The sequence below is a fragment of the Melozone crissalis genome, unplaced genomic scaffold, assembly GCF_028551555.1.
Source record: "Melozone crissalis strain CALT ecotype California unplaced genomic scaffold, PUWL_Pcris_2 ptg000068l_1, whole genome shotgun sequence".
Classification (NCBI taxonomy): domain Eukaryota; kingdom Metazoa; phylum Chordata; class Aves; order Passeriformes; family Passerellidae; genus Melozone; species Melozone crissalis.
Genome location: NW_026535846.1, coordinates 12,965,742 through 12,978,361, shown reverse-complemented (window position 1 = coordinate 12,978,361; position 12,620 = coordinate 12,965,742). Strand labels below are relative to the sequence as shown.

At 38.5% G+C, this 12,620-nt stretch overlaps 1 protein-coding gene across 7 annotated transcripts in view; it reads right to left on the bottom strand.

Annotated features, from left to right (window-relative positions):
- TENM1 (teneurin transmembrane protein 1) overlaps positions 1 to 12,620 on the bottom strand; it is a 775,300-nt gene that overhangs the window by 152,732 nt on the left and 609,948 nt on the right. For all 7 annotated transcript variants that reach the window (XM_054289924.1, XM_054289930.1, XM_054289929.1 and 4 more), the window contains one exon: positions 1,685 to 1,925. In XM_054289924.1, coding sequence (XP_054145899.1) covers positions 1,685 to 1,925 — 241 coding nt within the window. The remainder of the gene's footprint in view (positions 1 to 1,684; positions 1,926 to 12,620) is intronic.

Genomic DNA, 12,620 nt, shown 5'->3' with positions numbered 1-12,620 from the left:
TGTATTTGTCCTTTAAGAGAAGCTTCAAATTCACAAAAAATAATAAGAAACCAGAAAATTTAAACCGAACTCGAAAGAAAATAAATTGCAAAATATTGTCCCCAATGAAGTCTGATGGAAATGCCATGAATGGGGATGCAGAGCCTTAAAAAGATCCACTTGACTTTTAATTCAAGAGAACCAAAAGTTAATGGGACAGAACACCCAGAGATCACCTTTCTTGCAGAATAAAGTATAGACAGATAGACAGATAAGCTCGTTACATCAGAAACAGAGAAATTTATCTTTATAAAGACCGTGTAAGCAGAAGCTTCTAGCTCCAGACAGATCAGCTGAACTAAAGTGTTGTTTATGTTCACTTTTGCAGAAAAGTTTCCATCCTCCTTGATTCTTTTGGAGATTTGTCCTTAAGACAAATAAGGAAAGTTTTATTTCAGAATGAATTGGCGTGTTTTTCAATCCCAACTTAATAGCAGATCTAAAACTTGACACTTCTGATGAGCAGCAGTCAAGTGTTTAAAGACATATATTAATTTTTCTGATAAAATAAAACCAACCTTGTTATAAAAGAACAAAATCTAGGTTTCAGTGATTAATTGTGCTAACTGGGTTTCAGACATATGTAAAAATCAGACATATGTTAAAAATCCCCCAAACATTTCTGTGCATAATACTTAATATTTTCTGTATCCAATTAGGGGCATGTCAGAAATTTATCTGTTTCATCAGACACAACTTTCGCAAACTCTTGCCCTTTATGTACTTTAGAATGGCAAAACCCAAAGGAAACCATAGTTAAAACCTCCTGGTGCTCTGTTGACAATGAAGAGGAAGAAGACTGAAAATTCAGAGCTTGTTTTAAAAATCAAGTCAGCAAACACAGCTGCAGTTGAAAGCAATCAAATTAGCCAATACTTATCAGGAACAGGTGAAAAAGAAAGCTTATTATAGCCAAAAAGTCAGAGGAGATTGTGCAGAGTTTGGGCACTGAAAAGTAAGTTGCCTGAATACATAATGAGTTTGCTCTCAATTGTTTTTCAGAGTAGATTATTTGTGTAAATAATGATTGTGAATGATCCTGAATTTGAACCCTCCCTTTCCAGCCATACCCAATGTCAATCTCGGTATCGTTTCTCCATTGCCAAATGATTATAAAATTATATTTGGCTATATATGCAATAAAGTATTAAATACATATTGAGGAAAAGATAATTTTAGTATTGTTTCTTTTCTTATCCACAGAAAAGCTACAGCCTGACTAGATGATCTCCAAAGGTCCCCTCAAACCCCAACCATTCCTGACTCAGTGTGACTCCAGAAGTGCCAAAGTACACTGATTAAACCAAACTTCTATTTGCTGGTTACAAAATGGTCCTGGGAGAATGTGGGAGGGCAAGACAAACCCACAAGCACAAATCCTAAATCCTATGCACACAACCATAAAATGCCAGTGTAACCTACACAAGTTAAAGGAATCGCCATAGTACAAAACTTTGCGTAACGTGCTTTTTTGAGTATTTTTGACCTAAATGAATCAAGCAAAAATGGCCTCATGTGGCTACTTGAGATGGGCTCAGAGTAAAACACATGGCCATGTCCAGAAGGACACCACCAGCTTGTGTCCATGTGAGGCCTCCTCCCCACAGTGTTCCATTTCCCCTCTGCGCGTAGCCGCGGTCCATACCTGGTTTCCAGCGGGATGTTGCTGTTCAAGACCCAGCTGTTATGAAGGTGCACTGAGTCCTGCGTGCTGGTGGGGGGCGTGGGGGCAGCGGGGCTGGGCTGGCTGCGGGTGGTCATGGATCTCCTCTGCAGCGAGTCGGCCGACGGAGGCGGCTTCCTGGCGCACGTGCACGCGTGAGGTGGCGGAGGCGGCGGCGGCAGCGGCCTGAAGGTGAACTGGTTGTGAGGGCTACCAGGCATGTCTGAAACAGCAAGGAAAAGACAACCAGACACACAGAGGGTTATTATTTTAGAAAGATCAAGACTGTCTTTAGATGTTGTTTTGCCTTTTGCCTGCAGTGTGCCTGGAGCTTGGGGCTTTCTGCTTTAAAAACCTTAACCCTAGGCCTAACCCTAACCCTAGGCAGGTAAATCAGCCTAGGGCTAGGGATGGTTCATCTGAATGAAAAAAAGGAACAGGGAGACTGAAGTCTTAAGCTGAAGGAGGGCAGATTTACATGAGGTATTAGGAAATAAATCTTTGCTGTAAGGGTGGTGAGGCACTGGAACAGGTTGCCCAGAGAAGTTTTGGCTGACACACACCTGTAAGAGTTCCGGGCCAGGTTGGACAGGGCTTGGAGCAACCTGGTCCAGTGGAAGGCATCCCTGCCCACAACACGGGGTTGAAACTGGTCCCTTCCAACCCAAACCATTCTGTGATCCTGTGGTACATTATTATTGAGAATAAATCATTGTACTTTATCACTTTCTTTACCCTGTTTCCTGTAAATGTTGCTGCAATATTCGAAATAATTTAAAATAAAACAGTCTATTGAAACACAATCAATCAAATACAGACACACCCTGCAGCAGTGTAATTCAACAACAGCCAAACAAACAAAACCCAAGAACCAACCAAAAAAGAAAAAAAAAAAAGGTAGTATAACATTTACTTAATTTTGTCAGGATTTTTTGGGGATGAAGGTAAAGCACACATAAATTGACAGTGAATATCATCACAGATACCAACTGATTTCACAAGGTATAACTCTCATTTAAAACATCTATGAAAGAAATAGGCAGTATAAAAATAGTCTTGCTCTTCAATTTGAGAGAGAAAATGACTGAATAAGTTCTACCCCCTAACAAACATCTTCCCTAAAAAAATGTTAACACATTTCTGGAGTCTGTTACTGCATTTGTTAAATGGAGCTGAGAAAAGGTCTCTGAAGCACTAACCATCCAGACACCCACAGAAAAGGTTTTATGGCAGATGAGCTGGCAGGGAGCTCACAGCCACTGGACCAGTCTGAGAAGGAGACCGAGCCTGTGGTGGGTACTCAAGGCCCTGTCCCTGTGCTGCCACTGCCCTGTGGGGCCCTCAGGCTGGGCCCAGTACCCCAAAGGATGTTGTACCTGCACAGGCTCCTGTCCTGTGCTAACAAATGCTGCCCATGGCTCAGGGTGGCTCAGCCTGAACCACTGAGCTTCAGCCCTCCTGCAAAGGACCACAAAGACACAAACATGGTGCAATGGTACTTTTAAGGAACAAGCAAACCTTGTTTTCTCTACTTCTTCAAAGTCTCCAAAGAATCTCACTACAGCCAGATACACAGCTATGGACAATAGCAAATACTTTATAAAGAAGATAGGGGTAAAAATTGCTGCCAGATTAAGTAATCTGTGAACTTTTTAACCTGGAACTCCTCCAGCTACTTCACCTCAGTGTCTAACAAGGCTTTATCCTATTTCTGTACTCACCCTCATTCTCCCTTTTACCTTAGCAAATGTCCAGTTAAATTTGCAGAAATCCAGCTGGAGCAAAGTTCTGATGAACCTGCAAAAACTCCCTGCAAGGAGCTGTTGTCATCCATTTAAAACATTCTTTATATTATGACATGATGTGTCTTCAAGGCAAAAGATGAAAGTGTATTCCCTCCTTTCCTGGAATGGCTTGTGGAAAAAAAAGCACCTTTTTCTGTGTGACAGTCCCAATTTACCCCAGCTGGAGAAACAAGGTTGTTTAGTGCTCCACATAAGCTTTTCAATGCTGTGGTAAGCAAAGCTGTCACAGATTTGGCCCAGGCTTAATCCTTTTAATTTCATTGATCTTTTATCAAGGCAGCATTCTTACAGTTGCACTAAGGTTTATGCAGTAATATTTGTTTGCATACACCAGAAAAGCAGTTCTAAGCATATTAGAAAATTGGAGACCTCAGTAAATTAAATCACCAGAGTCAACAGTCCAGGGCTCCAAAATAATCTGCTAAGGCACTTTTATATAATAATTAATCTAGGTAAATCCTGTATCCCGCTATTCTAGAATTGAAAGCTATCCAGATTTTGCACATATTTGATGTCCAGCATCCCTATGTATTTGATCAATTACACATCCTTACTTAAGGTATCAACTGTAAATCCACTCTACAGAAAATTTGCAGGATTATTAAACAAGCTATAATTTGCATGACAAACCATTTCAATGTTTGAGCCACTGTCCTGTTAGAAAAATACTGATTTTTGCCAGGACACACAGTTAGACTCTACAAGGTACATCAAGAGCTGTGCTGTGAATGCCAAGCAGCCAAGGTGACTGCTTCTCTAGGTATTTGGGAAAAAAACTATAATTTATATGGCAACACAACTTTTAGTTCCCTTCTTCCCCTTTTGTCTATCCTGTCCCTATCCCATCAACGGCACACAATTGTCTGACAGAGTTTAGCTTGTTCCATGCAATAGATTGGTTCTGCTTTTGAACCATAAAGTCTCTCTGGCTCAGAGGATACCTTAAATCTCCCAGTGCAATTTATCACAATACATCAACACATCAGATTTCCTGGGGGATTCCTTTTTAATTATCACACTTGTCACCCTTTCATCTAGCTATTGGCATCACAGAAAACCTCACACTGCAGCCTGATTATTTTGGTGATTTAAAAAGTCTTCATCAGACCCTCATTTCAGTGAAGCACTGCAAACTCATTAGGCTCATTAGGCTTCATCAGCCCTAGTTTCCAATTAGTTTTTACAGACTTTCTTATTTGGCAGAGTTGGTTTTATTTTGCTTGAAACTAAGTCTATAGCTCATTATTTTTATAACACAAAAAATATTGCTTGGGATATAAAGCAGCATTAAATCTCAATATGCACACTTAGGATGCTTCAGGACTCTAAATAAACAGCAGACTATGTAAAATAACTTACTGCAAAATCATTTAAATACCTAAAATGGGATATTATGCAAGATAATGTGTCTAAAGCCAACAAACTTCCAAAATGTAAGAGACTGATATAGGAATTGGCTTACCTAATGCTATCTGTAACAACTGCTGCTTTTATTGTAACGGCTGCTAATAATGTGCATATTTTTTAATTCTTGTACATCAAAACATTTATATATGATATGCAAAGACAGACTTACTTGTTTTCATTGTCTCCATTGACGAGATAGAAATTTCCATTTATCTAATAATATAGCTATATAAAATTATTTCAGCTCAAACTTTACACTTGGAATAACTTGCTTCAAATCAGATTTCCACCTGAGGAGTAACCAAGCCAGAAATTCTTCTCTTGATCTTCATCATTGGCTTGCTCATCTGCATTTAGCTCATTTTTTTACAGACAAAAGAGACTGTTTAAAAATTTATAAATTCTTTCCCCTGAGAAGTAATTTTTTTAAAATAGTCCTCTCCTTTCAGCAGAACACATCTAAAACTGCAAAGTTTCCTGAAAAGATCCAGACAACATTCTGGCGATTTCTTTTACTCAAACTTGCACACTCCCCATCCACTTCACAAACTCAAACTTCTTTCTACCTGTTGATTTTTAAAATATGTATTCATTTTTAGGGGTTTTGCTTTCATTGTTCAATTACAAGAATAACACAGGAAGTGCTAATTTGATTAACTCCTCTGCTTTAAGGCACTTTGCAAACTTCATGTACTCACACCAAAATAAACTGCAGAGGAGATGGCAGCTGGAAACAAGAAAATCTTGCCTTGAAATTCTGCTAGCTTGAAGGAGTCCTACTTTCTCTCTTTCCTTTGAAATTTGAAGGAAGGAGTTATTTTTATACCCTGAATATTTCTTCTAACATAAACTCATTTTCCTTAAGAGTCAGGCTAAAATGCCTTTGTAATCATAAACATGTAGCTAAATTGCTTTACAGACTAACAAAAACGAAATAAACAGCTTAATCAACTAGTTAGCCCATAATTTAAAGTTAGTTTTGAAAATTAGCCAAGCCTTGGCAAAACTATTTTCCTAACAGTTCTAAAATATACTTTACTATACTTTTTGGATCCATATAAGACACAGGGTAATTGAACTGTTTTATCATTTACTGACAAGGCTACAATAGCCTGTACTGTTATTAGGTGAAGTATATCAGAGAGAGTATACTAAAATGTAATGAACCATAAAAGGTTTGCATCTAACCTGTAGTGCTCTTGAAATATTTTAATTTTTTCCAGTTCCTGAATTTATTATTTTTTCATATGTTTAGATTTTTTTTTTTTCATTTATTGGATGTGTCTCAGAAGAGTGTGAATTAGCTGACAATCCATTATTTAATGAACAAAACAGCAACATATGTTCAGGGAGCTTAATTCAGTTTATTTAAAAGTTCTGTGGGTATACTACTGCTCAATTACAAACCACTCTGTGATTATTTTTTAAGCATGCTTAGAAATATCGAATGGTTTGGGCTGGAAGGGACCTTAAAGATCATCTAGTTTCAAGCCCCCGGCTGTGGACAGGGACACTTTCCACTGTCCCAAGCTGCTCCAAGCCCCATCCAGCCTGGCCCTGGGCACTGCCAGGGATCCAGGGGCAGCCACAGCTGCTCTGGGCACCCTGTGCCAGGGCCTGCCCACCCTCACAGGGAAGGATTTCTTCCCAATATCTGATGTAAGTCTGCTCTCTGTCAGTTTAAATCCATTGCTCCTATCACTGCATACCCTTGTAAAAAGTCCCTGTGATGCTCTTATAACCCCTTTATGGACTGGAAAGCTCTGTAAGGTCTCTGGTGTTCTGCACAGGAGCAGTAAGGACTGCTTATGATGGCAGCACTTCCTTTTCTTAATGTTTTTACATTAAAAGCTAAACTTGTCCTGTAAGACCTAAGTGACTATATTTTATAAATACTCATACTGGACCTCATTCTAGGAAATTTTACAAAAATGCAATTACCCAGTTTTGAACACCAGAGGAAAAAGGAATGATGGGACCACCACCAGCATATCTTTCTTTAAAATACTCTTATTTTCACAAGTGCATGTTTTATACTTCTTTAATTCTGATTAATAAAGTCTCTTGTAGTTCAGTACTAAACTTGCCTAAAATTCCTAATGAAGTCCATATTTATTTAGGTAGACTAACATGAGCCTGGGATTTTCCCATATTTTAATCTACACTCTTGTTTCATTTCTAAGAAACAACTGCTGTCTACTAGAAAATCTTCACAAGTCAAATAGCATAAGTGGACTTTATTACCTGCATATGATATCAACTATTAATGCCTTAAAACCCTTAGCAACAGTGAGCATAAGGAATTTTCATCATCAAGACTTCTGCAATTGCCAGTAATTTTCCATTATCATTGCACATCAGGATTGTAACACTGCTGAGCTCCATTTCTGGTAAAACTTCCATTACTGGCATGACAAAAGTGAAAAAATACTAGAGATCTCAGAGTTTTCAAAAATAAAATCTAAGTACCTTGAGAGGACCTCTGCAGACAACTATTTCTTGACTCAGCTGCAGAGAGATGTGGGAGAATTTTATCAGGCAAAATAATGGAGGTTAGAACTCATTAGAGAAGGAAAGGCAGTGATTTCTCTCTAGGGAACTATCACATGGCCACCTTTTCCAGCTTTCTGGATGGGATGCATTTAATAATATTCTGTCCTTCAGGACTCAAAAAATTCTGGCATCTGTTGTCTTTGTACTGTATACTTAACTTGTCGGTTTTACTTTGCACAATTCTTGAAATAAGACTGATATAGTTGTTTTCTAAGGTGTGTGTGGGGGGATGTTTCTGCTTTTTCTGATGATAGAACTGTTAATATAACCAAGCCAAAAGAAGGGCTTCTGGGCCCAAAGCTAGCTCTTCTTTCTCTGCAGCTGGATCAGCTGGTGCATTGAAAGACATTACCTTTCCTGACAAACTTTGCCTCACTTTAGAGGCACTTATATATGTACAGCATTAGAGCTACAACAGCACTACTCCTCCTTAATTAACTCCATCACTCAGTGCTTTAACTTGGGAGCCTGATTGCTGAAGTAGAATAATTTTGGTCATAAACATTGCACTCTAAAATGTCCCTCCTTGTGTTGTAGTTTGTAACCTGAAACGAGTTTCAGGTTATAATGCTGTGTACTGTGGGTGAGATGCAAGGTTTAAATGTTATCATACAGGAGCACCTGACAATATAAACATGCCAATGTGTGTTCATATAAAATTAACATTGCCAGAGGGGAATGAAGAGCAACAGTTCCTGAGGTGCTTTTATTCTACCGAGCTGCCTGAATTACAGCTTTGTTCTATGGTACTTCACATAGCTGCTAAATACTAATGCGCTCTAGGTATAGTATTTATGTGAAAAACATTCCATTTATGTGAAATGCTCACATTTATGTCAATTAATTTGAAAAATTTGCAATGAAACTACTACTCACTCCCTTCCCTCTCCTTCATTGCAGGTGGTACATCTGCCAGACTTTAATACTCATCCAGCTGAGACAGGACTCTCTTAAATCACCACAGTCTGTGCCAACACAAGACAGGCCCCTTGGAGGCTGAGTCAGAGAGGTCAAGGACAAAATGTGAAGGGGGAAGAAAAGCAGCACTCCAGTTCTGATGGAGTCTGAGGGAACAGCCTAAACAACCAGCTCAGGCTTCCAGTGGTTTGTTTAGCAGATCAAGCAGCTGCTGGTACAATTAACATCACACAGCATTCAAAGGACAGAGTGAAGATTGACAGCTCCCAGCCAGCTTCAAGGTGGTATTTTCAGGGGAATGTGTAATTCCTGCCATTACTTAAAAGTGGTGGGTTCAGTCAATATCACGAGTTGTAACTTCTATCAGTGGGAACTCACAGGGGATAGTACAATCACTATTCTAAAACTCTGAACAAAATGGGAGAGATTATAGCTTACAGAGTAAGCCTATCATCTAGGTTTGCAAAAGACAGGCACTTACAAGTAGCCTGGCAGAAAATTTCTGATGACCTTTGAGGTGAACAGATTTTGATTAAAGAGCAGTTTATGATTGGTAAAATAGGTTGCAAGCAGTCATGGCTGTAAATATTAATGTTTCTGCAGTTATTGATGGTTTTGGTGTTGAAAAATATTCAAGTTTTGGCCCTTGTGTTATTAAATTCATTAGCTGTGAGGGCTTTCTGAAAGGGATCTACGAGTAATGGAATTAGCAACTATAAATCATATTGAAATACCCTGTGTATTCAGCCCAATAGGTCAGTGGAAATATCATGAATACAGACATATTAAACCACTTTGTCACCACCCTGCCTGCCTCTTACCTGCTTCAGCTGTGTTCCTGTTATTTTGCAACATTTTCAGGGAAAAAAGACTGCTTGAGGACATGCCCTGTTACAGACCCAAATAACATAAAGTTCTGCAGCATCTGAGCTTGCTGCCCTGTTAGGGCTGAGGGGAAGACTCTTCCCTTTGAGTTCCTGCCTCCTCTGGGAGGGGGACAGTGACACCAGTTCACCAAAGTACAGAATCCTCTTCACCTTAGAGCCCAGCCATCAGAGACATCCCTTTGTTGATTCATATTTTTGCAAACATAGACTATTCTGTGGCTCTACAGAAATATGATAAGCTCCAACTCATGGTTAAACCTGCCAGTTAAATCAGGACCCAAACTTCCACCCTGATGGGCTCTGAAATTACTGGGAGCAAGATCTCAAGGGTCTTGTAGCTATCTGCACTGAGACAGAGCTGGTGCTTTGTTGGCAGCACTGCAAACTTACTCTATGTTTACTTCAAGTCAACTTCAAGAACTTTCTTACTTCAAGGATGAACCATACTCCAGTTTCTCCCACCTGGCTACATAAATGCTTTTCTCAGGATACCTATCTGCACTGCAGATTATCCTGTCAAAACCAGACATCCAGAATATCTCCAGAACATGATTTTGCAGAGTTTAATTGGAAATCCTGCATCTATTTTTACAATCGATATCAAGTACAGATGTAGAAGCTTGAGGCTCTTCTGGATCATTTGGAACTTGACTCTACCCACATCTATTTACTTCATTTCTAAGACAAACCATTTTAGAAAGATACTAATTAGGGAACATCAACAGAAATATAGAGTAGTGCCTATGCTCATAATATTCTGAAGAATATGTTTATAACTTAAAGAGAAAAATTAATGCCCCTTTTATTCAATAAAACTGCATTCTATATGTTTTATCATGGATTTCATCTTGAAATTAAATTGCTTGATATGAGCATCTTAACATAGAGGGAGTATTAAAAAACCACTTTTCTGTGGTTATATAATAACCTGTGGAGGGTGAGTAAAAGCTGTTAAATGCCTTCATAATATGTAAACATACATGGAATGTGGCTCTATAAGCACATCAGCTTCAAATTTGTTAAAATTCGGTAGTGGGCAGCAGGACAGTGCTGGGGCTGTCTAAATGGCTGTGCTCTACAGGAGCAGGGAAGCAGAAGACAGCTTGCTCAAAGTTGGCTCAGGACAAACATCCCTTCCCCTAAGAAGTTTAACCAGCATTCACTGGGTGGCATCTGATTATAAATCTGTATCCCCTATGCTGGCTCTGCAGAGATGAATTCTGGTATATTCCCTGAGATTCAGTTTAAAAGATTCTTTGTAGACTGTATAGCATAGCAGAGTTGTTCCTACCATTTCCTGCTTGTTATTTTGGATATCAGAGAGAAATCTTTATACAGAACCAGGCTATCAACCAGGAAAATGAAGGGCTTTTGGTAAAACCTACTAGTAATGCTTTTATCTGTCTCTTCTGAATGGCTGCACCTACATTCAAATTTGTTATGGGAATTAGGAATATGATCATCCACCCTTTTCCAGTCAAGAAGAGATTTCCACTTCATTTTAGTGGAATTTAGTTTTAGCCACAGTTAATAAGTTGACAAGCAGCAAAAACGTGTGCTTAGCACTGGTCAAGAAATATTGACAGCATTTAAAAAAAAATCCAAGTACATGTGCCCCTTCCTATCCTTTCATCAGAGCAGTCTGACCTATAAACCAATTTGCAAATAAAACAAATTATGGTAGGACAGATTTTTCTCAGCAACCTTATTAGTTCCCTGCTGACCAAGGTAGAGAGCTCACAGGAAATCAGAGACTGTTTCCTTCAACTTCACTTATAGTCTACTTTACAAACTTTACTTAAAAAATTTCTTAGAGAAAAGTTCCTTTAAACAAATTACAGTTTTAAAACATATATTGTCCTTTTGAAGTTTTGCTTTAGAAGAGAAACAAATATTTAAATGGACATTAATTTCAAATTAACTTTATTTGTCTATTTAAAGAGCGAAATACTGTTTTTAAAAAGGGAAACAATGTTTTTGAAAAGGAAGAAAAATGGTAACCTTAGCTGTAGGACAGTTAGCATCAATTTTTTCTCAGTAACCCTTAGAATGACAAGGGACCATTTAAGGAAGCTGCATGTAACTGTCAGATAGCATAATAGAAGGCTATTTGTTGCCCACCAAATGATTTCACATGGTGTTTAAATTACATTGTATTAGTTGAAGCATATACCTCAGTGAAGAATAAGCTGATTGAGTACTCCTGCCTTTTATCCCTGGAGGAAGTTTACAAGTTTTTGTCCCTCTCAATACACAAATAAAACAAATACTTCTACAAAAAGATCTATACCTGCATTGATGTTTGCTAACATTTTATTTAGGAATGCTGACACTTCTCCTATAGTCCTGAGCTGGCTGGGAGGAGAGACAATGGAACATGTGTGACTGATGGTAAACAGCAAATCCATTATTTTTCAAAGAAAAGCCAAACTTCTGTAGGGAAAGACAAAGTAAGAACACAGAAGCAGGTAATGTAATGCATGAAAATGAACAAGAGACAAGGCCACAGCCTTCAAAGCAGCCTCTCTAAAGCACATTTGGGCACTTAGAAGCAAACATGTGCATTTTCTGAAATACCAACATGCTTCAACCTCTCCACTAAACTGGGGATTATGTCCTGATTCCACAGAACTATTCAACAATTTAAAGTGCTCTGTCATGTTTATTGTTAGGAGCCCTGCACTCTCTTAACCATCTGCAGTTCTGAGCAGAGCATCTATCAAGCACCAACAAGGCCAGAATCGGCTGCAGAAGCACATTCAGCTGGGTAACTCCAGCCTGGAAGGTTCAACAAGCTTCTCCTGCTAATCTGGCTCAACTTGCAAAGGAATCTAGTGCAACTCAAAATGAACAAAGATTACATTATTTTACAGCATCAATAGGCTATAAAAGTTCTTTGTGATCGTATCCTCAGTTCACCTCACATGACATTTCTTTGTGTTTCGCTCAAAGCTCATCCATATACAGTTATTTAAACTCATTGTAAATAAGACACACATTTTTGAATATTACTAGAAATTACATCTATAAAATACTGAATAAAACCTTCAAAACAAATGCATAAAGAAGTATCAAGGGAAAAATACTTTTTCATATGAATCTACCCAACAAAGTATTTTAATGAGCGCAGATCTATTAAGAGAATTCTCAGGATACCGTAATTATTATTCATTTTCTAGAATTGTTTCACCATGAAGCTTTATGCTACTATGGGGACTTTAATGTTTATGTTTTGTGACGGCTGCGTTGACTATTAAAAAGCAATTTGGCTGACATTTTAAGTCTTTTGTTGCCAGTTTTAATTGGATTGTTCACCGAGCATCAACTCCCCCGTTAACTGCAAAAATT